The 27,734-nt window shown below is 42.1% G+C and overlaps 1 protein-coding gene across 1 annotated transcript in view; it reads left to right on the forward strand.

Moving 5' to 3' along the window:
* The window catches only part of COL22A1 (collagen type XXII alpha 1 chain), a 218,091-nt gene that overhangs the window by 123,597 nt on the left and 66,760 nt on the right, over window positions 1–27,734 (forward strand). Inside the window, exons 17-23 of the mRNA XM_056485694.1 lie at window positions 2,013–2,066; window positions 3,232–3,285; window positions 9,450–9,485; window positions 10,959–10,988; window positions 11,867–11,920; window positions 12,828–12,881; window positions 20,879–20,932. Of these exons, the coding sequence (XP_056341669.1) occupies window positions 2,013–2,066; window positions 3,232–3,285; window positions 9,450–9,485; window positions 10,959–10,988; window positions 11,867–11,920; window positions 12,828–12,881; window positions 20,879–20,932 (336 nt within the window). The remainder of the gene's footprint in view (window positions 1–2,012; window positions 2,067–3,231; window positions 3,286–9,449; window positions 9,486–10,958; window positions 10,989–11,866; window positions 11,921–12,827; window positions 12,882–20,878; window positions 20,933–27,734) is intronic.

A 27,734-nucleotide genomic window follows, 5' to 3' on the forward strand; every position in this document is an offset into this window, starting at 1 on the left:
AGCCTTATTTAAAGAATGGAAAAATAATAAAAACTATTTATAATGACAGATTTTTCTGAAGAAACAGCAGAAAACACAATCGTTTGGAGTGTTTTCAAACAGGATTTTTTTTTTTTTTATTTGCTTGTATAAATAATAAATTTGCCTTTTCCAGCCCCCATTGGTAGCAGTAAGAACATCAACACTTTTCTGTTTTGGCAGCTAAACCAGCATGTGTGAGGTACTCATTGCTGCAGTGTATTGATGTTAAAAATTCTCCTGGGAACTCACTGCACATTTTGTCAGCAATATACCAGGTTGTTGCTTGCTGAAAGTCTTAAATTCAGGATATTTGTAGTTCAGGCAGTGCAAAGGAAAGCATTAATGTGGAAACTATCACCTCCAAAGCAAGTAAATCTGGGTGTCTGACACTGGTTTTCAGCTGCTTTCTGGAGCATATGGGTCTCTCTAATTTTATTCCTTGAATACATAATTTGAAAAAACGTTTATGTTAGAAGATTGATTGACTTTCTAAGAAGGAAAAGTAAATAGTGATTAGCAAATCCATTTCTGACTTGGCAAATCAATGTAGTTTACAAAATCAGCTAATTAAATCCAATGCCATAAGCGTGAGTTTGCAGTTAATAACTGGTCTAATAGAGTTTAAGATAAATAAAAACACTAAAAAATAGCACAAAACTATTAGTTTTCTGTCACTGCTTGTACTTGTAGAATGTTTTTACGTGCACATTCACGTTAACATTAGCACTGTGTGTGAAGGATCCAAACAAAATATGTGTTTAATTTTTCAAAGGTTTAAGGACTCTAGAGAGTACAAGAAAGTCTGTTTCTAGAAGTTTTTAAACTAAAGAGATTGAATGGTCAAAGGCCACCCTCAGTAGGAGAAAACTGAAGTTCAGCAGAGGTAATTGATCCAGTTATCTCTATCAAGAACCTGAATAATAAAATACGAAAGATGTTGAGCTTGAATATGGAAGTATAGTCGAGATCAGGGTCAGAATTCAAGATTATCCTATAAACACAATCCACCAAAGCAGAAGAAGACATTGAGAAGGGGCAGCTGCAGGTTGTTTCATACTCATAGGACAACAAATTGCAGTTAGGGATTGGGAACAGCTGATCAAGGAGCTGTCTTGTGAAAGGTGGTTTGGTGTAAAATAAACATGATGCTGGGATTTAAACAGAAAAATAGTCTATAAAACATGAAAACATATTCCTGCTCAAAGTCAGCCTCAGGTATATTGAGTTTCATGCACCTAGCTACAATGAAGATGTGCAAAAACTGGACACTGCACAAAGGGGAGCAATAAAAATGATCAGAGGGCTGACAAACATGCCCATGAAGAAAAGTTGAAAGTATTATTGTTGATTAGTCTAGAGAAGTTTGAAAGGGGAGTTCTGTAAATCTTCACATACATAACAGATCATTGTAAAGATGAAGCATACACTTCCCTCTCTGGGGGGCTAGGGGAAAACTTAGTAGTCTGGAACTGCAGAAAAAAAAAAAAAAAAAAAAAAAAAAAAAAAAAAAAAAAAAAAAAATTAAAATTCAAGTTTAGATACATGAGAAAAACCCCATATCTTCAAGTAATAAAGTAGTGAAATCCACTGCATATGGGCTTTGTGTACTGTCCAGCTCTGGAGACATAAAAGAACAAATTAATTGTTCCCCCTGGTTACAGAAAGGAAAGGTGAAAAATGAAAGATTTTTCTTTACTGGGTAGAACTGACCTATTGTTGGATTGCTTTATTATTTCTGTAAGAGATGTTCTGGGCTGATGTTCTGCTGGAGCACATTGTCCAGTTCAGACAAACTCACCTCAGCAGGCAGAAGAAGGGAGCCAACATGGAAAGCTAGCACACACCTGCTTCTGCTTGCAGAAACTTTTCATGGTACAGATGTAGGAACTTCAGCTATTTTCTCTATGGGACTGGCTGGAATTTCTCTCCTTATTCATGGATATCACCTTCAGAGACTTAAATTATAGTGGTTCTTTCCCTTCTTTTTCCAGGGAGACAGAGGCCTGGATGGGTTCCCTGGAAAGCCAGGAGTGGAGGGGAAACAGGTATGTGGCAAATAGTAACTGGAAATGCTTCCTTGGAAAGAGTGGAAATCGACCCTAAAACTGAGGCTTATCCTGGATGGTTGCTGAATCATGACAGTACACAATCATGTCCCTATTCTCAGGATCTTTGTTGGGACAGTTTTCTTCTTTTGTTTGTTTGTTCTTTAAGCTAGAATGCAACTTACACTCACAGGAAATGCCAGTCTTTTAAATGTGATAGCTCAAATGTTTGTCTTAATTTTCATTAAATACATAAGAAAGCACTCAGAAAAATTCAGTTCTTTAAGCCCACAACAGGAAAGAAAGAGAACTGGATTTAATATATTGGGTTTGTTTTCAATAAAGAAGGCTTGGACCTATTTACATTTTTAAAACAAAAAGAAAACAGAAAATGGCCTAGAAGGTCAGTACATTTCTGCTGATCAGACACACACTGCTTTGTCTAAAACCACTATCTGTAGATTCCACAAGACTGTTTTCATTACCCAGGGAATGATACCTAATGAGAGGCATCCTTTTCTTCCAGGGACCTTCTGGTCTAAATAGCAAAGGACAGAATAAGATGCAGAGGCCAGAACTGATTTGCCAAATCCATGCAGCTAATCACTGCCACCCTTGAGCCTGATGCCTCCAGGGTGCAGCATCTGCATCCTGCTCTGTTCTACAGTCACAGTTTACCTTGTACCAAGAAGTGTGTGTCTAGTTAGTGTTTATCACTCCCCTTGCAAGATGGAAATGTTTTCCGGTGTTACAGATGGATAAAGAACTGGTTTATTCTTGCAGCAAGTGTAGCTAAAGTAGGAAATTGCAGAGGGATGTGAAGATGAATCCTGTTTGTTTACTACTTGAAAAGAACAATTTCTCCAAGTGAAACCCTGTTATAAAAGTTGGGTTTTCTGAAGCATTTCTTCCCTTTTCATGTCTAGATACTTAGAAGGGGGTAAATCTTCATGCCTGGAGTTTATACAAAATTTTGTGTTTGATGCTGATATATGCACTGAACTGCAATTCTTCCGAATCAGCTGAAACTGGATTGATGTTATTGTGATCGCTGTGGCATCTCCATTTCCTCTCTGTGCAGCAGAGTACTGCCAATACCTGCAGCTATATGTTTCTCCTGCATGTTAGAAACAAAGAGTTTTATCTCAATTTTACCTCTTTATAGGGCCCTCCTGGCAGCCCTGGCCCTCCTGGTGCTAGTGGGACCAAAGGAGACAAGGTAAGTTGGGATGAAATGCACAGAGTGGATTTAGAAACGTATTTGTTTCTTGTTCTTCCTGTCCCCTCAGTGCTGGAAATATCAGGGCTGTTGGCCTAATATTTATCTTGTTTTTATATAAGAAAAGTTTTTTTATAATCTTTCAATCTTCTTAAGTCTTTTTCTGATGTGGCTTCAATCTCATATGACTGTGTGTCTTAAAGTGTCTGGTTATGGTTCCTCTGCTCTCAGTTTAATGCTCATACTGAGAGAAGAAGGAAATAGTGTAGTTTGGGTCAGGAAATCTTCCTCATCTAAGAAATGTTAGAAATGTCAAGATACTTGTGTAGTAGATGTTTTTCTGACCCAGGAGATGTAGAATTGCCTCAAAAAGTGACAACAAAATGCCTCTAAATCTCCTACCTGCAAAATAATCACTGCTCTCAGCAGCAATTTTGACCTTGTTGTTTTTCAGAGTTGTTAGAGTATTCAGGGCAGCCTTATGTTTCCCTCTGTGTTAGAGATGATGCTGTGGTTTTGGTATTTCCGATCCAGCTCTTAGGCAGGAATGAAAAGGCATGGCCAGTTCTGGATTTCTTTCTCTTTATCTTCTCCAGATTAAGTCAGTGACCCTTATTCAAGAATGCAAGGATTGGAAGCAGTTCCCGTTATTCTCTTCCTGCAGTACTGATCAGTTTTGAGTTCATAATACTTCATCCGTATTTCTGAACCAGCTGCAACTAGTGCTTCCAAAAGATGTTTGTCTCCTTGGTCTGGTATTTTCAGAGTGGCTGGTGTGTGTCTCTTCACTACTTCTCTCATAACATAGGCTCTTTTTAAAATAGGCCTGTTTGGATGGGGCCCTGGGCAACCTAATGTAATGGGAGGCGTATCTGTTAAAAGCACTGGGTTGGAACCAGGTATTTTGGATTGATGTGCTAAGTCCAATGGAAACAGGCTCAACAAGGCAAAGTATCTGGTTATAACTTTGGCCAAAAAAATCCCCTGCAGTGCTCCAGGCTGGGGGCAGAGCGGCTGGAAAGCTGCCTGGGTGAAAGGCCCTGGGGATGCTGGGTGACAGTGGCCAAGTGTGACCCAGCTTCTGGCCAGGTGGGCAAGGAGCCTGGTGGACTCCAGGCCTTCTGTGTCAGCACTAGGGTGGCAGCAGGACCAGGGCAGTGATTGTCCCTCTGTACTGGGCACTGAGGAGGCCACACCTCATGTGCTGTGTGCAGGTGTGTGCCCCTGTTAAGATGCCACTAGAGAAAGATATCACTGCCCCAATCAGGATACCAAGGAGACCATGTACCAATGTCAACAAGAGGGACTTTAATTAACAATAAATAGGAGGCAGAGAGATAGAAAGATATAAAGAGGAGGGTGAGAAGGGAAGCAGGGGCACAGGTGATGGGAGAGATGCAGCAGAAACAGTCCAAGACGCCTCGTTGCAGTGGCATCTTATCAGTCCTTCCTCTTGATGCGCTTGTCTGCGCTGGGAGTCTCTGTGATTCTTGTGGAGTTGGGGGCCCCAGGTCACACTTCTTGGGCTAACACCTTCCTACAGTCCCATGCCAGGGAGGCATTTTCCTTTTCTCTTATTTTCCATGTGAAAGGAGGACTGATATGCCTTCCTTTGCCTGCAATGCTGTGGCCCAAGGAGCATTTCTGAGCTCCTAATGCAGCCTTGGGGGCAGGGTGGGACCACACCCCCCAATGCAGCCCGGGCCTAAAGTCAGCTTCTGTGGGACTCTACAAGGCTGAGCTCTCACCCCTCCTCAGCCAGCTCTCCCTGACCAGGCTGCCTTGCTGTTGGCAAGGGGATGATGGGCTGTGGCCAGCAGCAGGACCTACCTTTGGCAAATGGTTTTCTCAGTTTGATCAGTCATCTTTGGGGATCTGCGTGGTTGTGGCACTGGGCTCACTCCTGTGGCTGCCCTCTGAGGCAGCTGAAGGAGAAAAGCCGGCGCAGAGCCCGCCGGGCCGTCTTGGCGATGGAGCGCCATGGCCGTGGGGCCGGGGGCTGCGGGACGGCTGCGCTGCCGGCGGGGCCAGCAGGAACGCTGCGTGCCAGGGCCTGGGCAGGCACCGGGCAAGATCCTGCTGGTGCCACAGCTCCACAGAGCTCTTCCTGGGGAGGGGAGGCCTGGGCACAGCCAGCCTGCATCCATGCTGCATCAGCATCGTCCGCGGCCTCAGCAGATGCGGCAGAATCCTCAGACATCTTTGCTTCTTCCGGCACTGCCATGGGGAGAGCCTCTCTGTTCCATTCAGCACATGGACTGTTGTCTGTAGGAGAAGGTGCTGTCTCTTCATCTTCTCCTTGCAGTGGGATAGACACCATGCTCTCTGGCTCATAGTCCCTCTCTCCTGCCACTGCTCTGTCCTGGAGCTCTTCTGCCTCCCTCTTTTCCAGGAGCTCCTTCAGAAGAGCATCACAGGCTGGTGAGTCGCCAGAGGCAGTGCACAGGTGTGCCAACAGGTCAGGAGGTGCCATCCTCTGTGTTGTTTTCTGCCTCTCCTGCTGGGTCTTTGGTCACACCCAAAGTGCTGTGCAGCCCCTGGGAGCCTGCAGCAAGTTCCCAGGTGACACTTGGCCCATTCCTGAGGACACATCCTTCTTTGTCCTGTGCTGGGACAACCAAGGCGCTCTGTGCCTCGCTGACCGTGTGTCCTCCTGCTTCTCTGTCAGGGAGCTCTTGTTGGTCCCAGTTTTCCAGGAGCTCCTTGACAAGAGCATCACAGGACAGCGAGTCATCAGAGGCATGGCCCAGCTCAGCTAACAGCTGGTCAAGAGACACAAGCTCCAAATGTTTTGGTGTCTCTCCTGTGACATCTTTGGTCACTCTGGATGTGCTGTGTGGCTCCAAGGGGCCTGCAGCTGCCTCCAGGGTGGGGCTTGCTGGATCCCTGAGGATGCACCTGGATCCTGAGGGGCTTTCTTTATCATCGATGGAGGAGATGATGGCTCTGAACTTCTCATCATAGACTTTGTCTTCCTGCTCCTCTGTCCTTTTATGGAGACGCTGCATCATGGCTCCTCATCCTCTGGGCACACTTTACCACGCTCACTTTGCTGGGCTGGCAGACGAATTCCCTCCCACTTTGGGGGAGCACTTAACCACTTGGAGGTTCTCCAGGTGGATATGACAGACCTGTTCTCACGGATGTATGGGTCCAGTTCTCTGAGCAGGTCACTGCAGGTGTCGCCCCCATGCCCTCCCTGCACCTTGATGAGCTTTTCTGTCTCAGAGTGCCCCAGGTGCTTCTAAAGTGGCTGCGTCCCAGTGCAGATCTGCACAGCACCTGTGGGTTGCACGTGTGTCAGGCAATGGCCCTGCCTTGCTGCTGCCCCATGCCGGTTGTACAGGAGTGGCTGCCACTCACGGGGCTGACTGTGGGCATTCACCTCCTGCTGCTGTGATGTCTTCTGGGTTGTGTACCAGACTCTGGCCACAGGCCCCCAGGAAAGCTGCTGCCTCCTAAGAAGCTGCTGCCTCCTCCGAGAGCTGCTGTCCTGGGAGTTGCCACTGCCGGCTTTTATTCTTGCCAGCTTGTTCTTCTCCCAGTGACCTGCAGCTCCCTCTTAATCCCACCTTTTATCTTTCTCCCGTAAACATCTCCATACAAGCCTTGTGTTGAGCCAAACTGGTATTCCCACCCAGCCCTCAAAGTGTTCTATCCCTGACCCCAGGTAGAAAGACCATCAGAATGGAAAAAAAGACACTCTTTGAATTTAATCTGGCCACTACTCTAAAAGACAATAAAGAGTGTCTGTTTGCAAAGATTAACAAACGAGTGACAAGAAAAATTTCCATTTTTTATTTGATTTGTGGAGGGAATATTGTTACAGAGGTTCAACATGCAGATCAATCCTCGAGAGGACAAATAGTGCCCTGAGCTGACAGATAAGGGCAGAGAGCAGACCAGAACCCCTGTAATCCAGGAGGAAATCATTAGTGACCTGCAGAGCCGTTGAGACACTGTCAAGTCTGTGTGGCTGGCCAGGAGTCCGCCAGGGGAGCTGAGGTAGCCGTGGCAGAGCTCACAAAGCCATTCTCTGTCTTTCATTATCCTGGCCAGTCACGAGGTGCCACCTTGACTGGAGGTGCCAAATGTGACACCCATGCCCAAGAAGGGCCACAGGGAGGATGAGCGGATCTGCAGGCCTGTCACCCTTGGGGCCTGGCACAGTTCTGGAGCAGATAAGTGTGAGGGGGATCACACAGCCCATAGGGGACAGCTGAGGGATCAGGCCCAGCCAGTGTGGGTTTAGGAAAGGCTGGTCCTGCCTGAGCAACCTGATGTCCTTTGATGAGCAAGTGATGTGCCTCAGGTCTGGGGGAGAAGCTGTGGATGGGAGTCTCCCTGTGCTTGAGCAAACCTCTGACTTTATCTCCCTCAGCAGAATCCTGGGAAAGCTGTCAGCCCAGGGCTCTCTTTGCTCCTTCAGAACTGTCAGGATGGCTGGGCACAGAGACTGGCTGTGAACGGTGCTGCATCCAGTTGGCATTTGGTCACTGGCAGTGTCCCCTGGATCCAGCCCTGTTCAGTGTCTGTCATGCTGATGTGGACAAGGGAATTGAGGGTACCTTCAGTTGTAGATTTGTGACAACACCAAGTTAGTTGGGACTGTCAACATGCCAGAGGATAGGAAGGCTCTGTTGGGGGGATGTGGAGAGGCTGGATGGATGGTGCGATGCTGGATTTCCTGAAGAAATCCACCCTGCGGGTGCTGGGTGACAGTGGCCAAATGTCACCCAGCCTGTGCCTAGGTGGGCAAGAAAGCCAGTGGCCTCCTGGCCTTCTGTGTCAGTACTAGTGAGGCCAGCAGGATCAGGGTGGTGATTGTCCCTCTGTGCTGGGCACCATTAGAAGTCTTGCATTCAGTTCTGAGCTCCTCATGAAAACTAAGAGATTGAGGTGCCAGAGTGTTGCTAGAGAAAGGCAGTGTAATTGATGAAGGATCTGAAAGTTAAGTCCTATAAAGAGTTGCTGTGGGAGCTGGGTGTGTTCTGGGGAAGTGGAGGCTCAGGGCGGGCTTATTGCTCTTTGCATCTCCCAGCAAGTCGCTGTAGCCCTGTTGGGATTGGTCTCTATTCCCAGGGAACCTGCGACTGGGCAAGTTAGACAGCAGGAAGAATTTGTTAACTGCAAGGTTTATCAGGCATTGGAAGGTTCTGTCCAGGGAGGTGGTGGAGTTACCATCTCTGGAAGTCTTCAATAAACAACTAATGTGGCACTTCAGTACTCTGGTCTTGTTGCCATGGTGGTGGTGTTCAGTCAAAGTTTCAACTCAATGGTCTTGAAAGTCTTTTCAGCCTTAATATTCAGTGATTCTATCTTCAAGATCACTTCCAACCCAAACTCTTCTATGACATTCTTAATAAATAACAAAAAGTAATTGAACTTAAGAGAAAAAATATGAAAGATGCTGGGTCATTCAGAGATCTACATGAGTAATAAAGAAATAGAGAGTGGAAAGAAGCTATGTGATAAATTTAACACTAATTTGTGCCTAGAATAAAGGACAAACCTTCTGTATGCACAGTCTTGAAGCATAATAGATGGTGGACATTGCTGGAGAAAAATGAACTGGAACAAACTGATAGCGTAGATGGCAATAAATCATGGAAAGAGGGTGTAGCATCCCAGTGTCTTGCCACCACTATGACATGATTTGCTCTATTAAATGATTTGGGGAAAATGGACCATTTCTCACTTGTTTTATCCAGTTATTTTGCTTACTTACAAACAAAAGCATTTTGACCTCCTAAATATCTGTCCCCTTTGGGGTCTGTTAGGGATCTAAGCAGCAAACAGTTTGTGTGTGTGGTAACTGCACAGAGCAAATACAAGATGTTTTGAAGTGGAAATCTAATGCTATTGCATATCCAATGCATCATTCATTTTAAGTCACTGAATGCCATTAAAATGTATGTAAAATATCACAATAACAAAGACCATAACCAGTTTCTGATTGTATTCATCTGCAGAGCAGAGCAAAAATAATTAATTGAGATTGTGTGTCCAGATCTATTAATTATGAGATGGTATTGAAAATAAGAATTTACAATAACAGTTGGAAAACATGCTCAGGATGTTGCTTTTATTTTATACTGTTTTGTATTGTGCCATGTTGTGTTCTATGGATTTTTTTTTTTGATTTCTTTTGTCTTTCCCTGCAGGGTGAACCAGGTCTTCCAGGATTGCCTGGCACTTCAGTAAGAGTTTTTTTTTTGCTTTCCTGAACTTTGTATAATTAGTGCATGAGAAGAGAAAGTGTAAATGCAGGGTGGGAGGATCTCACCAAGAGATGCTCTTAAATACTTTTGGTTTTGGGGTTTTTTTAAAAGAAGTTTTAAAAAGTGAATACTTTTGAAGAAGGTACGTGACAGATTCCAATGAGGAGATGCTCTGCCACAATTTTGGGAGATTGTGAAATATGAAGACTAGGACTTGATGCAATGAAAGCATTGCCTCAAGTACATCAGACAGAGCAAGACTGTGACAGGACTGTGGGGTTTCTGACAGTTGTTGAGTTGATTCCAAGTGGCCTTTGGTACATAGAGCCTGTGAAAGTTACAAAAGCAAATGAAATTTCAATATTGAGTAGCTGAGCACAAGAGTTGGGGCAGGAGAAGAAGAAGGCCGTTTATGATGAGAAGGAATGATTTTTCCTTGGCTTGTATCTGGAAAAGTCCTGGTGGAATATAAAACAACTAGGACTTGATGTGCTGAAATCAGGAAGGCACTCATGAAAAAATTACATAGAAAGCAGAAGAATGGGGTTTACTTTTCCTGTTGCACTAGATTAAATATCCTTTGTGCATCCCTCTGCTTTCAGCAGTGCCTTCACTGATGCCAGACATCTCCAGCAGAGATGTAAGGATGTCCAAAGACTAGTATTTGTCTGTATGAAGAGGTCATCTCCAAGTGACTGGACAAAGATTTACCACTAAGTATGCAAAGGAGAGGTCTAGAACCGAGTTCAGTGTGGGCTGGTAACAAAGCAGTTTGGAAGAATCCCTTTAACTTTTGCAAAAAAGAAAAAAAATTAGAAAATAGCACTCTTCAACTAAAGAACGAGATGCTCCCTGGTAATCACAGGAAAGTCAGCAGGGAAGTCCCTTACTCAGAATGTGGTAGAAAGAAAGGAATTAGAAAAAGAAAACTATGAAAAAAACAGCCTATTTGGGCAAGAAGATTTTTTGTTGACCTGCTCAAATGTGATATTAATGATGGCATGGCAATTACCAAGACATTTTGAAAGATGTGTAACACCTGAAAATGAGTTTAACTGATGGGGCATATCCCAAGCCAATCTTGGGATAACAATCAATGCTTGTTATGTGATTCTTTCTGCATTCAATAGATCTTTGTAATTTAGAATAAAACAAGATCTGCAGAATTTACTAACTTGTTTATATAATGAGATAATTAATTAAGTTCTTACTGTTTATACATCCACTCAAATCACTTCACAGGTGAGAGAAAACCTTGTGTCAGACTCACCTTTTTAAATAGGAAGCATCTCCCAGTGTGCAACAGGATTTGAGGACCTACAGGAGTTACCATGCAACTTGAAGGAACAGCAAGGGGACAAAAATAGCCTGTGGGGGCCCACCATAACCTCTGGCACCTTCTGCCTTGTATTTACTCTTTCTATCCTTTATGACTCTGCATTTCTATTGCAGGTGCATATTGAAGGCCTAAAAGGAGAGGAAGTAAGAGAGACTCAATATCTCTTCTTTCATTGCAAGAATATTTTAATGTAATTCTGTTGCCTGTTAGGTTAGATTTTTGCTTTAAAATAGTACTTTAGAGAGAAGCATTCTCAAGACATCAAGCAATTAATTTTCATATTTACAGTGGAGAAAATAACCAAGAAAGGAAAAAGAGCAATATCATTTTCAGATGTAGTGAATCTTGCATCAATGAGAAGCATGAACTGTAGAGACAGCTATGCAATTATTTAAGGACAGGGATGTGTTAATGTTAGACTGTATTTGAGTTTTTTGCATAGCTTGTCTCTGAACCTGGGCACTCAAATGGGGGGGAGATATATCTGTTGTGTGTATCTTTTAGTGCTATGCATAAAATATATATATATTTAAACTTTGATTATTTTTTTTTATGTTTTTTTTTGGTTGGTAGAGCCATACTTTGCATTTAGCTACTACTGAATACAATTGCATGAATCATGTAAATGATACTTTAAAGCCTTCAGGCTTGGGGGAAGCATCTTATGCAAAAGCTACTCTTCTCCACCAACAAACTCCAACCCAGAGTGTTTTAGTGGAATATCCAGAATACTCCAGTGTTTTCAGGAGAGTTACTACCTTTGAAAAATAGAGAACCAAGTATGCATAAGTGCCTGTTGAGTGTGGGTGGATTAGTCTGTCTGGAGTCTAGTGAGTGCTGATAATTTGAGTAGCCAGAGATTAAGGAGAAAACCAGCTGGTCTCTGCACTGGTTCTTTGGGACTTGAGGGGAAAGTGGAGGTATAGGTCCTGTGAAGACAGGAAACATGTCTAATGTGCCCATGCACATTTTCATAAAGATATTTGAACACTTTTTTTAAAAAACCCAAACATTCCTGTAGGGAAAGCCTGGGCCACGAGGACCACAAGGCCAACCTGGACTTCCTGGACCTCCAGTAAGTTGTTTCTCTCACTACTTGCAACTTCAGAAGCTGAAACTCAGCCTGGATGAGGCATATGAAAATCTTTGACATTATTACAGCTATAAAACATTTAAATAGTGCCCATAGCCTGCAGTTTTCTTCATTGGTGAGAAGAGGTGTTGTGCTGTGGATGGTCTGTCTGAACACAGGGAAGTGACAACCAGGACATGGGCAGAGTTTGCCTAAAGGCTGTTGTCATGCAGAACGTGATTATTTTTGTTCCTAATGTCCTGAAGAGCTGTATGGGCATTCAGCATATCTCGGAGAGGCACTGACTAATAACTTGTGAGTTGTCATGCCATGAAGGTCAGGGAATAGTTGCTGTCAAAGGGCTTGGTGTTAGCCCACAAGGTTGTGGCTGAAATATTTTCTGGATGAAAAGTAAGAATTGAGTATGCGTGTGTTTGTATTTCAACACAATTTTTACAACAATTTGTACATTCCAACATTCTTATTTCTGATTTAAATTGTAGCTTGTTCTAGTTATATTTTATGACCCAGCTCTGCAGGATGTCTCAGTTCAGACTGTCAGTGCTGCCTCATTTGTAAACACTCTGTATTTCCTCTCTTTTGAATTGCTTGTTGTGTTTCACTGTTGATTGGCTTTTGTAGAATTGATGGCATTGTGAAGATGTGTTACTTAGGTAACTCTGGTTTGAATTATGTAATTTAAATATAGTTGTGTGCTCTGTATTAAATCAGAGCATTGTCACTTTATCTTGTTTACTCATTCTCTTCTGCTCACAGGACAACATAATTATCAGGTAAGAGCTGTCTAGGTAGCCATGCAGTAATGGTAGCACAGAACAGCTAGGAAATCTTCTATAGTTCACTGGTTTTTCTTACTCTGTTAACTTCCTAAATATTTTCACTTTTAAAGGGGCAGCCTGGTCTGGAAGGCAAGCCTGGAGTCCCTGGTTTGCCAGGTCAAAGGGTGAGTTGCTTTTTTTAATTTAATATGAGTCTCAGCAGGCTCAGGACTGCTTTGTTCAATAAAGTTTGCTACCTTCACCCACCTTACATACACTTGTCTACTTATGTCAAGAATCCTGAGATCCACATCTTTTCCAATATTCATTATTTATGGTCCAGAAACTTTCAGTACCCCTTGGAGTCAACATGTTGAATGCAGTGCTGGCTCTTTCTTTCCATATACTCTCCTGTATTTATATCAGCTCCTTACTGCTAAGGGGTTGCTTGATATGACTGTGAGTATGCAGAATCACTACTAATGTGGTCAGTTTGAAATTTCAGAGAAGTTTTGTTGTCTTGGAAGTCAAGTGAGCGTAAAGGTTCTTGAAACACCATTTTCTGTTCTGTTTGGTCTACTCAAGAAGAGGGTCCCCAAAAATGGCAGCTGGTGTACCATTCACTGCCAGGAGCTGAGTTTTTGCATGTATGAAAAAAATACTGGATTTTTTTCTGACATGGAATTATGTCTTCACATATTTAAGTACTGCTAAAAGCGAAATTTCATAGTGGGCCTGATATTATTACATTCACATTCTGAACCTGCTTTTCCTTGCTTGAGCCTGTTCATATGAAGAACATTAGAGAATACAGAATCAAAACATCTGAGTTGGAAGCACAGATCAGGATCATTGAGTCCAAGTCCTGGCCTTGCACAGAGCAGCCTCCAGAATCCAACCATGTTCCTGAGAGTATTGTCCAAATGCTTCTTGAACTCTGGCAGGCTTGGTGCTGTAATCACTGCCCTGGGGAGCATATTCCAGTGCTCAGCCACACTCTGTGTGAAAAACCTTCTCCTGCTATCGAGCCTAAACCACCCCCAACTCAGCTTCATGCCATTTCCCCCAGTCCTGTCACTGGTCAGCACAGAGAAGAGATCAGTGCCTGCCCCTCCTCTTCCTCTCCCAAGGAAGCTGTAACTGCAATGAGGCCTCCCCAGAATGAAGTGTCCTCAGCCACATTTTGTTGTGGAATTGGATCTGGTGGGTGGGGACAGGGGTGTGGCTTTGCCTGCAGATACAAGAGACTTGAATCTAAAACCGTGGGGTATCAAGGAACATGTAAGGGCATGTCCAGACCTGTTCCCAGTTCTCATTCATGATGGACCTTTGCCCTCAGAGACCCCGTGTATTGTTAAATTCATCGTTTCCTCAGGTCTTCGGATGCGTGCCTGCAAGAAGAGCAGACTTTCGTTATTTTGGTTACATTAAAAGCCTTTATGTTTTGGGGTCCCTCCATTGTTCCCATCTCTCTGTATTTACACCACAGACTTCCCAGCTGGACCAGCAGCTGTACTTGTTGCCCTCCTCTAGACACTCTCATACCTTTATATGTTTCTTATATTGTGGCACCCTAAACTGCCCCCAGGACTTGAGGTGAGGCCACCCCAGTGCAGAGCAGAGCAAGACAATCCCCTCCTTGCCAGGTTGGTGATGCTGTTCCTGATGCCTCCAGGAGAGGGTTGACCGTCCTGGCTACCAGAGCACTGCTGACTCACAATATAAACGGGCCAGATAGGCCTGCTCCTTAGTATGGCTTTACTACAGATCAGTTTTAGGCAGGGAACCCAAAGAGCTGCACACCCCACTGCTATTCTCATTGCACAACATTAGTTTTGCCCTACCCAATAGAAATAGGCATTCTGTCCTAACACAATCGTGGCTTGCAGTCAAGGGCAGGTCATGGTAGTAGGGTGCTGTTTAGGTCATGGTGACAGGACGAGCAGCTCCAGATGATAAACCTGCCTCCTTCACTCACCTTCTTGACTAGGAACACTATTTTCAGTCCCAGATGTCATTTGGGCTCATTATTTTATGAGTTTTAACCTCTAAATAATGTCCCATGATCACTTGGGGTTGCATATCATTGAAAATGGGAACGGGGAGGTGGGCGTGGATACAAAGTAGAGGTATGGTACCGGGAAGGGAGAGACAGCCGGGAGCATTATGGCTGACATGGATAGCAGGGACTGGGGAAGGGAAAAGACAAACAGCTGGGAACATTTACAGTTTACAAAGACATAAGGCATTAACAAACAACAGCTAACATAAGCAGCAACAGTTTAGTAGAGACAAGCTTGCATTTGTGGAATTTATTCCCCACAACTCACATTCAACTTTCCACTGAGCAGATGCCGTTCCACAGCTGCTTCCCAGCCTCTCATTCCCCAGTCTGTACATCCAGGTTTGCCCCATCCCAGGTGCAGAATCCAGCACTGTGGACTCACACTAATCACCACACAGTTGGTGATTGCCCAGTCTATTTGTCAAGGTCTCTCTTCAGGGTCTCTTTGCCCTCAAGGGTGTCAACAAATAAGAGTGGAACTGAGATACCTGCTTAGCGTTTTTAGAGGCAGTCATCTGGGTCTCAGTACTGCTGTTTAATGGGTCACTTTTTAAAGCAGCCAGAGAGACTTGATGATAACTCACTCCTTAAAGGAGATCATGGGGCTTGCCTGCAGTGCTTTGAGTCAGCATCAGCGCTGTTATCAGCCTGTGTGAGAACCCGTGAGCATAGGAGGGTGATGAGCAAACAACAGCACAGGGAACAAATATATACCCTGCTAAGAGGTTTTCTACAGACTGTCCATTGGATTGTGTGCTATTAAATTTACCTGTAAGCATGAATTTTAGGAATCTTCTCCTTGGGGATATAGTGTGTGCAGCCTTTAGTTAGTGCCTCAGTTGAAAAGAGCATTTACTTGCTTTCTTGTAATTTCCCAGATGTTAGAAAACATCACTTTAGCAAATAACTCTGCAGTGCTTTGCTTTTAAGTTGGTAACTTAGGAATTATCCTGATTTTAAAGCCTGGTGTGAAATGTTTCTTGAATAAGATTAATAGAGCGTATTAGCCAAGTAAAGGACAGTGATCTGTCAGGATTTGCAACAGGACAGAAAATGCTCCTGTTAATTATCATTTGATCTGTTCTGTCTTTGAATTTTTCCCTAGACTTTGTTGTGTATTGCTAGTCAGACTTCTCCTAAGGGTCTTTATTAGTCATCAGACATTCTTAGATAAATAGACATATTTTTTAAATTAAGGGTCATTATTCAGTGACTGAATTCATGAGATGAATCAAAGTAATGGTTTTGGTGGATCTACACAGATCCCATCTGGGGACAACCTGAACCAAGCAACTGGACTGTGTTCATTTTATTAGTCACAAGTCCCTGGCACCTGATGTCTGCATTTCGACAATGATGCCCTCACATCAGGAGCACACTGTGTGAAAAAAAAATGCTTTGCTATTCTCATGTGATCTGTAAGACCTTTGAGTGACAGACAACACTGTCCAGATTTTATTAAAACTGCCTAAAAAAGAAAGAGAACTCTGGGACTCTGCTTTTACTTTTAGGGTGGTTTTGTGGTTTTCTTCCCTCTTCCTGTCCTTTTTCTTCTGTCAAATTGAAGAGAATTGAAGTGCTTTGGTTCTTCTATTAAGTCTTTGATACCTGATTTATTGAAATATTTGTTGGAAATAAAACCAATTTTTTTTCTTGATAGACACAAATGTGCAGACGTATGACATTCCTGGAAACCACACAGATCTGTGGCCAGTACAGAGTAAACATAGGGTTCTTCTGAAGTATACTCAATAATTTTGATTTCAAGAATTTGCCTCTTTTTTAAATGTTACAAGTTCATTCAAGTGATTGAAATTTCAGAAAGACAGCAAGGGAAAACATTTACCCTGCAGCAGTCATGAGGTAGGAGCTATCTAGACTGCTTTGAGTTTGATGTGCAGCTTAGTTTTATAAAATTACATTGATAAAATCTATCCAAGTTCAAGGTACAATCAATACAAAACAAAAAATAATACAGGAGTCTCATGGGGTAGTAAGAATAATCTTATGAAAAGAAAATTAATGGAAATATATATTTATAATGTAGTAGCATTTAGTGAATGTGCTTCTCCATGTTTAAGACTCAGTGTACATAATTCGGGCTGATAAGTATTAATAATAGTAAATAATTAAAACTGGGAACTCCTGGGTTCAGGTACACCCTCCACCCAGAGGAGCAGTGTTCAGATCACATGTCAGTACAGGAAAGGTTTGTCCCTCTCAGCTGTCCTGGGAGAGATAAAGTTAACAGTTCTCTGAAGGTCTACTGAGCTCTTCCTGTGTTTGATGTTGGAAGAAATACAGGTATTTGACTTTCTGTCCTTGACCCATCTCAGTGGATTGTTGCATATGGTTTTCCTGTTCAGGCCAGTCACAAGTTCAATTTGGAAGTCAGCACTATTTCAACTTTTAGTCCTCTGTGTGTGAACTGCCCTGGGTTTGAACCACCTTAGGCACCCAGGATCCAAGAGAAGGAGAGAGCTGACTGGTAACTCCAGGGTGAAATGGGTAAATAATCCAGGAGAGAGAGGAGAATAAGTTTGCCTAGAAGATTAAGTAGCCTTTTTGGAAGGAGCCAGTCTCAAGGTGTGGTCTCTCTCAATGTCCAGAAGTCCTTGTAACCCTTAACTTTGCCACAACTGCCCCATTAAGCACACATGGTCTGGCCAACCCTGCTGGTATTTTCATCCTCAAGCTACGGAGATTCTCTCAAAAATTTCTCTCAAAATTTACTGGTGTTATCTAATGCATATGGAGACTGCAAAAGGCTGGTGCCTTCAGGGAGCTCAAACATTGACTAACACTGCTTGATTTCTTCTGGTTTCTCCAGTAATGCAGAGGTAAAAAGACTGGATGAAATGGGTAGTCTTAGTATCTCATCTAGGTTACAGGGGAAACAATTGACATTTATGCTAGCAGTCATATTCATTCACAACTAAAGATGTTTTCTGTGTACTTTGTACCAAATCCACCTCTGTTCCTGTGCCAAACCTAGGAGAAAAACATGCTAAGAAAATAAATGGGTATTCTGGCTATTGAACAGCAAGATGGGAAAGAGTCTTGGGCTACAGTACCTTTCAGAATTTCCCCTCCAGCAGCATGGAAACAACATTTTTCCTTGTTTTCCTGTCTTCTGTAAAGTAGATATCTTTCTGATGGATGGTTGTGTTCACATTTATTTGTAGATGTTTGAAATGTTCAGATGACTTTGCCTGCACTGGCAAAGTTCAGCCATGCAGAAATCAAATTGTAAGCAAGTTAACAAAAGAAAGGAAAAGGGATTGATGCCATAGACTAAATTCGGAGTGAAGCTGTAATTGTCAGTGAGATAAATACACGAATTTCCAATAGAACACACATTTTCAACTATGCTTTTGTTCAAATTGCTGATAGGCAAATAGGACATATGTCATATTGTCAAAGGATACAAAATCTTACAGACTTACCTGATTCTTACTGTAGGTAATAGAGCATAATTTTTGGCTTTCTGTCATATTATTAGGCAGTGTGACATTTCACTGAATTTTGCTTTCAGGTATAATTTCTCCCAGCAATTATTTCTGTCCTTTACAGACAGACTAGAATGCTTTGGAGCAAATGTGTTGAAGTTGGATTTCAGCTAACCTCCAAGTGGCCCACAAGTCCCCTTCACAATGGGAAACCTCTCTCAGTCTGTCTGTATAATTATGCTGCTTTAAGGGATTTCTTAATGTTTTGAAAAGCACTGAAGTTTCTCAGCATTATACCCAAGTAAAGAATAAACAGCTTGTCTTGTATCTCTCATTGCTGCCACAGATCAGTGTTCCTGAGCATCAGTCTGGAGACAGAATGGGTGGTGGGACATAAAGGAATCAATAACACTGTTTGTTTTGATGGACACAATTAAGGATGATTCCTATGTGCCTGGTGCCAAATCCACCTCTGTTCCTGGGACCAAACCTCTGAGAAAAGCACTGCAGCATCTCTCTTGTGAGGAGAACTGAGGGATCTGGGCCTGTTCAGCCTGGAGAAGTGATGCCTGAGGGGGGACCTTGCCAAGGTCTGTGCGTGTCTGCAGGGAGGGGTCAGAGCCTGGGCCAGGCTCTGCTTGGTGTGCCCAGCAATGGGACAAGAGGCAACAGGCAGAAACTGATGCACAGGCACCCCCTGATGCGAGGAAGAACTTCTTTAGTGAAGTGACTGAGCACTGGAGTCTTTCTAGAATTGTCCAGCCCAATCTTGTGCTTGTGCTCTGGGATGGTCCTGCCTGAGCAGGGGGGCTGGACCAGGTGTCCTGCTGTGGTGCCTTCCAGTGTGATCCATTCTGTGATTCCATGATTCTGTGATTCTGTGATTCTCTGTTCTGGCCTCTGTTGTTACTCTGGAAGTTGCCACCTTGGCATGTGGCTCCCACATGGACAGGAAGCTGGAGGTGGCTCATCTCCCATGTCTGGCCCCACACACCACATCCTGTATGCTTTATTCATAAGCTTACTTATTTATTTAAATGAGTATTTTAACAGTGTCCTCTGCATGGTCACCTTGGCAATGGGTAAAATAATCATCTTTAACTAGAAAACATATGTTAAATTGCAGTGACATGAGTCCTTCAAATTAAAAATGAGCTCTTGTTGGCTTTGACAAGTAAAGAAATTACAGACTTTGGAAAAGTAGAAGGAACATTAATAAATAGTGGGTATTCTGGAGTATATAATTCAAATTTTTATTAATAACAAGTCCTGGAAATGATAACAAATTCCTTCTGATACCTGAGCACCCTATAATCACTCCTTTCATATTCTTCTTAAGTTCTTCTGTATATGACTGCTGATTTTCATTGTTTTGGGGTGGAGGGTTGTTTGGAATATTTTTAATGAGAAAAATAATTTAAATAACTGATTCTTACACACCAGCTAATAAATCTCAGTCCCAGCTGAGGAAAATATGATGAAAACTAGTTTTGTTTTTGATGGTTTAGATTTTTCATTCATTTAAATCAGCAGAAAGCTGTTGTTCATAGATGCTGTTTCTGCACATCTATCAATGAAGAAAAATAAAAGGAAAATTTTATGTATGATCCTTCACATTATCAGGGACATTACACTTTGTTAATTATATTTTTCTTCTAAAAAAAAATCAGTCTGAATGAGAAGTAGGAATGAGGGAGGAAAAAGTCTTTCTCAGATATTTACATGACTTCTCTTGTACCCTCCTACTATATTACTAACAGCCTCAGAAATATTAATGATTCAGTCTCTGTTACATATGAGGGAAGAAGAGATTATTTTTATAAAATATGTGACTTACCTAAAGTAACACAGCAAGTCACCTGTTGGATTAAGAAGCAAATCCAACCTCTGCCTTAAGTCCAGTGCTTACGCCATCCTTTCTTCCTCATTTTTCTCATGTAGGATTTTTTTCCTTTTGAATTATTTGAAATCAAACCCATGGGGACACAGAGCTCCAGCATCTGTAGAGGTGACCTTGTCTCAGGGTTGTACTTCAGCTCTTGGCTTGTCCTTGCCTTGCACCAGTGGAGTTCTCTGATTCCTCTGAAGGGATGTTTTTTACTTGCAGGGGAGTCAGTGAGCTCTGCCCCTTGGTGCTAATGCTACCTTTACTTAGAAATGCCTCATGGATTCCTGTTTAGCAGCTTAGAGATTGTGGATCTTTTCTATTCAACCACACATCAGACTTCCTAATTATTTTATTCTTAATGCATGAAGCAGTGCAGGGGACCAGAGGGATGCTGCTTTACCTCTCAGCCCATGTTTACACTTAGCACCTGCCTTGGCTGCATCTCACACCATGACTTCCTTATCCCTCTGCAGGGGGAAGCCAGGTGGGATTGCAGAGTGTAGGAGGTGCCACGATGTGCATGAGAACATGATGTGATGTATGAGAACATGATGTGAGTTGAGAACTCTCATCTTTATGACTGTTGTCACAGTTTGGGACATACAGAATTGTCAAAGACAACTGGGGTTTCATTTCCAAATGGTGTCATCTTCATTTCAGCTTTTGTGTTTTATGTACCCACATTATGTTGATTTAAGAGTTGGGAGGTGAAAGACTTTGGATAATCAATAGCAGTCTTTGGCCTTCTCTCTAATATGTGCTTCTCTGTTGAACATGCAGGGTAAAAAGGGAGAACCAGGATTCCCAGGAATCAATGGTCTGATTGGCCCTCAGGTAAGCAATGATTTCTTCATTATCCTATAATATGTGTAAAACCAGATTTATTGGCAACAGGGGAGATGGAGCCAACCAATGCATGTATGGTCTTCTTTGTACTGTACTTGAAGTTCATGTTTGTCCTTCTAAGACCCAAATAATTTATCTTTTTGAGATTGAGAGATGTCTGTCTGTCTGACAGCAATTAATTTTACCTTTCAGAGTTTTTCAACATCTTTGAACCAGGACAGGTGTGTTGTGTGGGATTTCCCCATTGCTTGTGCTTAGAGCAGCATCATTCTAGAGGGAAATCACTGAATTGTGTTTTGTAAGGAAGGGGGATATCTGAAGGTAATGACCCCTTAATTCCTTTTTTTCAAAGCTTTTGGCAAATTAAAGCTCCAATTGCACAGTAACATCATATGGGCAAAACATTGTGGTTTATGTTATGAATTGTCAGAGAGGATTTAGCTGCACCATGAATCAGCATGTTTGTCTCTGTGTTATAACACTGACACCTCTCAGTGTCCTGCTAACTTTGCAGATAAATTCAGCAGACCTGAATCACTTTGTAGGGTCACTCCTGCAATAAGAAAAATTTCCATGGGAATGTCCTAAAGCAGGAAAGGTACAACTTCACATTGAGCTAACTGCTCAGAATAAAACTGAGCATTTCATTTATTCCTCTTTCAGTAGTAAATTAACAAACTGGACTTTGGCTTTAGGATTGTGTTTCAATGGCTGCTAAAGTTTGGGAAAGAACGATGACTTCCATTGCTACAGCTGTTGGTGATGTATTGCAACAAGCAGAACACTGCTAGACAGCAGATACTGATTGCTCAGGTATTTGCTCTGGCAATTTATGCCCTTGTAACCAGGAGAAATGATCTACAAGTAGTTTGTGTGACAGGAGTTTTGTAAAGAGCTGCTCACACATCTGTGGAGAGTGTCAGAGAGGTAATCCAAGGGCTTGAGGCTCCATGCAGGTGAAGTCCCTTGTGTCCAGCAGCAAACCTTGCCCTGCAGAACACTTGATACTAGTTTATGTATTTTGAGACTTTTTCCCTTCAGTACACTAATTTGCATGTATTTCAGCAGAAGCCTGCAAGAATGAGGACAGTGTTTCAAATGGATTTAAAAGAGTTTAGAATCATAGAATATTCTGAGTTTGAAGGAACCCATGAGGATCATCAAGTCCAACTCCTGGCCCTGCACAGGATACCCCAAGAATCCCTTGTATGGGATATCCCTTGTATGCCTGAGAGCATACAAGAACACTTCTTGAATTCTTGGATCATTGATCCAACACCCTGCTTTTGTTGTGTTATTTTTCTTTGGTTAGTTGGTTGGTATTTTTGGGTTTTTTTTCTTCATTTTGGAAGAAGATTTTTATCCATGTATTATTTTTAAGATACCTGACAGTATCCATATACATCCAAACAATGTCACATTTACTTAACTCAAGTTCCCTGCAAATTAAATATATATATGTATGTGTTAGCAATTTTATAAATGTATCTGCAAAAATTGCTGACATAGGATTAAGTAATTTTTCTTTTTTGCACAAGCAAAGTAATGTTAGCAATTTTATGTTAATTAAAACTGCACAAAATGCTTGCCCCATCAAGGGATACTTAAATTGACTCTTCCTCCAAGCTAACTGCATGAAAGGTAAAATATTGTTCCTATTCCTGCAGTGGTACTCTGTTCTGGACATATTACTGCAGATTTACATATTTCTCTTTAAAGAAAATGCTTACATTCACTTTGTGACAAAACTACTTTTCAGCTTAACAGCACTTTTTTGTGGCATAAGATTTTTAAAGCATTTTATCAGCATTTTCTTTCTTTTTTTTTTTTTTTTTTTTTTTTTTTTTTTTTCTTTCTTAATTAGACAATACCACAAAAATGCCCAGGAAGAAAAGTGGTTTTCTTATACAGTACTTACCTGGATATTCATTCCAGTTATGTATGGAAGCCTGTGTCAGCTGTTCCTGTGCTGTCCCCATGGTGTTGAGGGACAACTGATTTGAGTTGGCTGCACATAAACTAGATTAGGACAAGAAAATAGACTCCCTTTCCTCTGCAATATTAAATTTATGTCTACTTTTGTTTTCTGACCTGATTCCCCACATTGATACCTGTATGGACAAGAGGAAGGGGTTGATATAGGAGCTTTGGAAGGCTCATTGTTGCTGAAGGACACAGGAAAGATCTTCTGAGATATTGTTGGGCTTTGTCGTGCTCAGCCCAGCTGAGAAGCCACAGAAGATCAGGCAGCTGAGCAAGGGAAGTGACTTAAGGGCTACTCTTGTGGGTCCCTTCCAGCTCAGGACATTCTGTGATTCTGTGGTCCAGTGATGAGCTGCAGTTGAGATAAGTCAGTCCAAGTCTCAAGGATGATTCGAGAGATAATTTAAATGTCAGACCCTGAAGCAGCATCTAGGAGGCAACTTCCCTGCTAGACTGGGGATGTTTTGTGGCAATAGGGTAGCTTTGTCTCTCTTTGCACACACCAACTCAAACCAAATTATAATATAAACATATTTTTATATATTTATTTTTCCTTCCCAATCAGCTGTGGTAGTGAACCTCTCCATCTGCTTATTTGTTTCACACCTTTAAAAATGAGCATTTATTTTCCAGTCATCTTTACAAATGGTGCATCTTGCAACATCATTTAGCCATGGAATAGAAATTCTGGATATTTTTTTCCTTCTGGACTTGAACAATTTTCTATCAGCAAGGACACTGAACTTATAATGTGTTTATGTTGTTATTATTTATTTGTACTGTTTTAGTGTCCAGGAACCTTAATCATAGGCCCAGCTTTTATTGCAGTAGGATGTTCAAATGCAGACTGAAAAATGAGCATTTCTGTAAAGAACTTTCAGCTGAAATAGTTGGCTCAGGCTCTCTGAGCTGTATCACTGAGTTAGCAGGGCTGGGGTTTGGCTCCAAATGCAAACACTTTTTGGGTTAAGAATGGGGATGCAGGTGCCTGCTCCTGTGGGTGAAGATCCAGTTAATATCATCAGTGCATCCTGAAGCTCTCTTACAGCACACACCTGCAAAGGGGCCACTGAGCCACTCTTGAGGCTCCCCAAGCTGGGTGGGTACTTGCTGGCCACCTGTGAGACAGCAAAACACATCAAAAGTCTTTGAGATTTGAAGAAAAATGCCATACCTCTGCCTTGCAATACCTCTGGGTTTTCACTGAGGCTTGCCTTGTGCTAGATAACCTGGTGTGTAAGAAAGACCTGAGAGGAAAACCAGTACAAGTTGTACCTGTTATGGTCCTGGCTGGCAGTGATTTAATTAGTATAGACTTGCCTGTAGGGTGTGAGCTCAAGCCTAGCTTTTCTTAAGTAATTCAGGAAATAAATGATCTACTCTGAAGTGCACAGTATCCTTAATGTCCTTTTTATAATGCAAGTTAATACTGCAAAGTATAAGAAAAGGATGTGGGCCCCAGTTGCAAAGCTCAGATTGAATTCAAACTTTGCCAGCGCTGCTTGGAATTGGAAGATACTGCTCAGAGCAATCTTTAATAAGATCTGTACCTTTAAAAAATAAATTAAAAAAGTCTTCACCTGGGAGAATTACTAATAGTGCTGAAACAAAATACATTAAAGGAGGATTTTTAGTTGTTTTTTCTCATTTGCTGCACTGACTCAGTAAACCAACTCCAAGCAAACACATGGGGAAATAAATCTTCCTCTGTAGACAAAAGAGATCATGTCCATAGCTTACACTAAGTGATTAAATTAAACAAACACTGCTTTTCACTGGAAGCAGGAAAATCTCCTAGAGAGACTGCTATGTACAAAGTCAACTTTATTCTGTACTTTTAAAGAACTGCAAAGGCATTTCTGAGAATTTTTTGTTGACAGAACTTTTATTTTAAATTTAATGTTGGTGCTCCTGTTCCAATGCCACCTGATGAAATGAATGGAGACTGGGTCTGTGTTTGAATTATGGCACTGTCACTGATGCTGACTATTGGACATATATTGTTGACAATGCTCAGATTTGTTGGCTCTTCAGGCTTTGATTTTTAGTGTCATTGGCAGCAGCTTTTTTATATGTACTCTTACCTTTGTATTGATTTGTAAGGTAGGATTTAAGCAGAAACACAGTGCTCTAATCCAGCATTACAGAAAATATCTCAGTAATAATTTCCATTTTAGATTGTATAGAAGGAGAAATTAATCCACTGAAGGGGTGGTCAAGCACTGCAGCAGGCTGCCCAGGGAAGTGATAGAATCACTGTCCCTGGAGCTCTTTAAAAGAAGTGGCACTTAGAGATGTGGTTTGGCAGTGGCTGTGGCAGCCCTGGGTTAATGGTTGGACTCGAGGATCTTAGAGATCTTTTCCACCATAATGATTCTCTGATTGTATCATTCCAATTCACAGCAGTAGTGGCTGGGGTGAGAAATGAAAAGCAGATTTGAGGAGCTGATCCTGGAATCCACTCAGATGCTGTGGAGGAGAGGTGGAACGCTGGGCTGCTCCACAAAGCTGGCTGCAACAGCTTCATTTCTGATGGGAAAGGAATGAAGGAAAGGCAGCACAAAGCCAACAGGAGGGGTCTGTGGGGTCTTTCTAAGAGGTGAAGCTGTGGGGAATGTCTATGAAGTGGAGAAAAGAAGAGAGAGTGGAAGAGAAAAGGCTGTCAGTCCCTCAGTTACTCATTTTGCTCTCATTTTGGCAGCTGACAGAATTCTCGTGTGTGTCCCTTCCTCTTGTTTGTAAACCTGGCACACTGCATCAACAGCCCAGACCAGAATCTGTTTTAATATGGGTTAAGGGCTTATCTAAACCTGTGTCATCCAAAATCCAGACAACAGCATGGAATGATACACAGAAAATATGTCTGTGTAGGCTTTGCTTTCAGGTGTCTGGGAAAGCCATCAGACTTCAGTTTTCATTGTGGAATGCCATTTGCTCACCTCCCTTTAAGCCTTAGTCAGCCCTTCTTTCATGGAAAAGAAATTTAGGCCAAGCAGCCTCCTGATGGAGGCAGAGACAAAGGTTTCTGTTCCTTCTCAGAGCCTCCTTAGGGAGTGCACTACCTCAGTCTTTAAATCTCTGCCTTTCCCAGCCCATCTTCCAGCAAGTACACACTGGAAGAGGAGAAAACTGGAGAGTGGATTCTGGAGGACTGGCACAGCTGTGTCTCCAGTGTGAACAGTGTCAGATTTCTTTCCTGAGCACTTCACTGCATTACATTGTCTAAGGATGAAACACAAGCCTGATAATTCCACCCTCCACAATGTTTTTAAAGATTTCTCATCCCAAAACACACACGCCTCTACACAATATTTAGGTTTTAGATTTTAATGAACACTTGATATAGTTTTGTTTCTGAACAAGAGTTTGAAAATATTCTGGTCTAAACATTTTAATAAAAATTCGATGTTTTGCATTTGTTTTCTGAAGTGAGCTTGTGTAGATCTGTCTTAAAATCAAGTTGTCATGTATCAGTTTTTGCTTCAACACGTACAAAGTCAGAGTGTTTGTCAGCTGAAAAAAATATACACCTTGTGATTATTTTCTTCTGGTTCAGGGTTTTAACAGGACAACACTGTGGTCTGGATTTGGGATAGGGACTCTCATCTGTATAATGCATCAAAATAATCTTTGAGAAAGGTGTTTGTATAAATTAGGTGCTTTAATCTGGATTCACTTAAAAATGGAAGCAAAGAAAACAGATGGTGAGAGATTTTTTGGGATAAACATAACACACAGTCCTACTGCTGTAGTTTTATGGTGTTGGGTTTTTTTAAACCATAAATAGATTCTGTCAGTTTGGTGAATTCTAATATTTTAAAATAGTATTACTTGTTCTGAATTATACTCAGAAGTCAGGAGAAGGGCTACAATAAAAGATGCTGATATACAGAAATTCTCTGCACAATAGCAAAAGGGAGTGCTCTATAAAGGATATTTATGATGTATTTCTGCCATTTTATTTCACTTTGTCCCATCACTTGCTGTAGCCCAGGCTGAAGAAAGCAGGAAACCCAGTAGGATATTTGATGTACACTGTGTGCAGTCAGCTGGAGCAGGCTGCCAGCACCCTGTGCATCTCCAAGGGACACTGCTGGCCATTCCATAAAACTGTTCTTCTGTGTCCACCTCAGAGAAGATTTTTTCAGAAGAGCTTCCCATTAGTGGGTGTAGCATTTGTTGTACAACACATGGTGAGGCTACCTGTAAACCAGTTTGGGCATGATGTCCTGGGTAATTATCTCTTGGAGGACAATGCAGTTGAATTATCAGTGGGATTCAATTTCAGGACTTATGGTTGCATAAGGTTATTGTGATGTAGCATATGGAAAGTTTCAGAAAGTGATTAGAAATTGTCCTGGATAGTGAAAATACCAAATGTTACTGGGAGAAAGCATTGGGAGGAGGAGGATGTAGCACTTCCCATTTTAGGGATTACACTGATTGCTGACAGGTACTTGAGTAAGATTTTGTTTTTATATCAGATTGACCCCTGCCAATTCACTGTGTGGGTAACACCTCATACCTGGGATTGCTTGGGCTGAGCCTGGGTCCTGACAGGGGTTTTTCACCTGCTGATAGAAGTTCCCTGTTGTAGGGCTAGGAAGGATATGTGTTTCCTGGTGGGAGACAGTTCAATTACTGACAGAGAGAGAACAAAATTAAATTATTAGGAAGGAACTGATGGAATTGTCAAGGAAAACCTGTAAAGATAAATTTACACGTAGTCCAATCTGAACCAGTTTGTTGTTTTCCTAAAGTTTTATCTTCTTTCCCAGTGCTCCCCTTGTTCTTCATGGAAGCCCCT

The sequence above is a fragment of the Oenanthe melanoleuca genome, chromosome 2, assembly GCF_029582105.1.
Source record: "Oenanthe melanoleuca isolate GR-GAL-2019-014 chromosome 2, OMel1.0, whole genome shotgun sequence".
In the NCBI taxonomy this organism is placed as follows: domain Eukaryota; kingdom Metazoa; phylum Chordata; class Aves; order Passeriformes; family Muscicapidae; genus Oenanthe; species Oenanthe melanoleuca.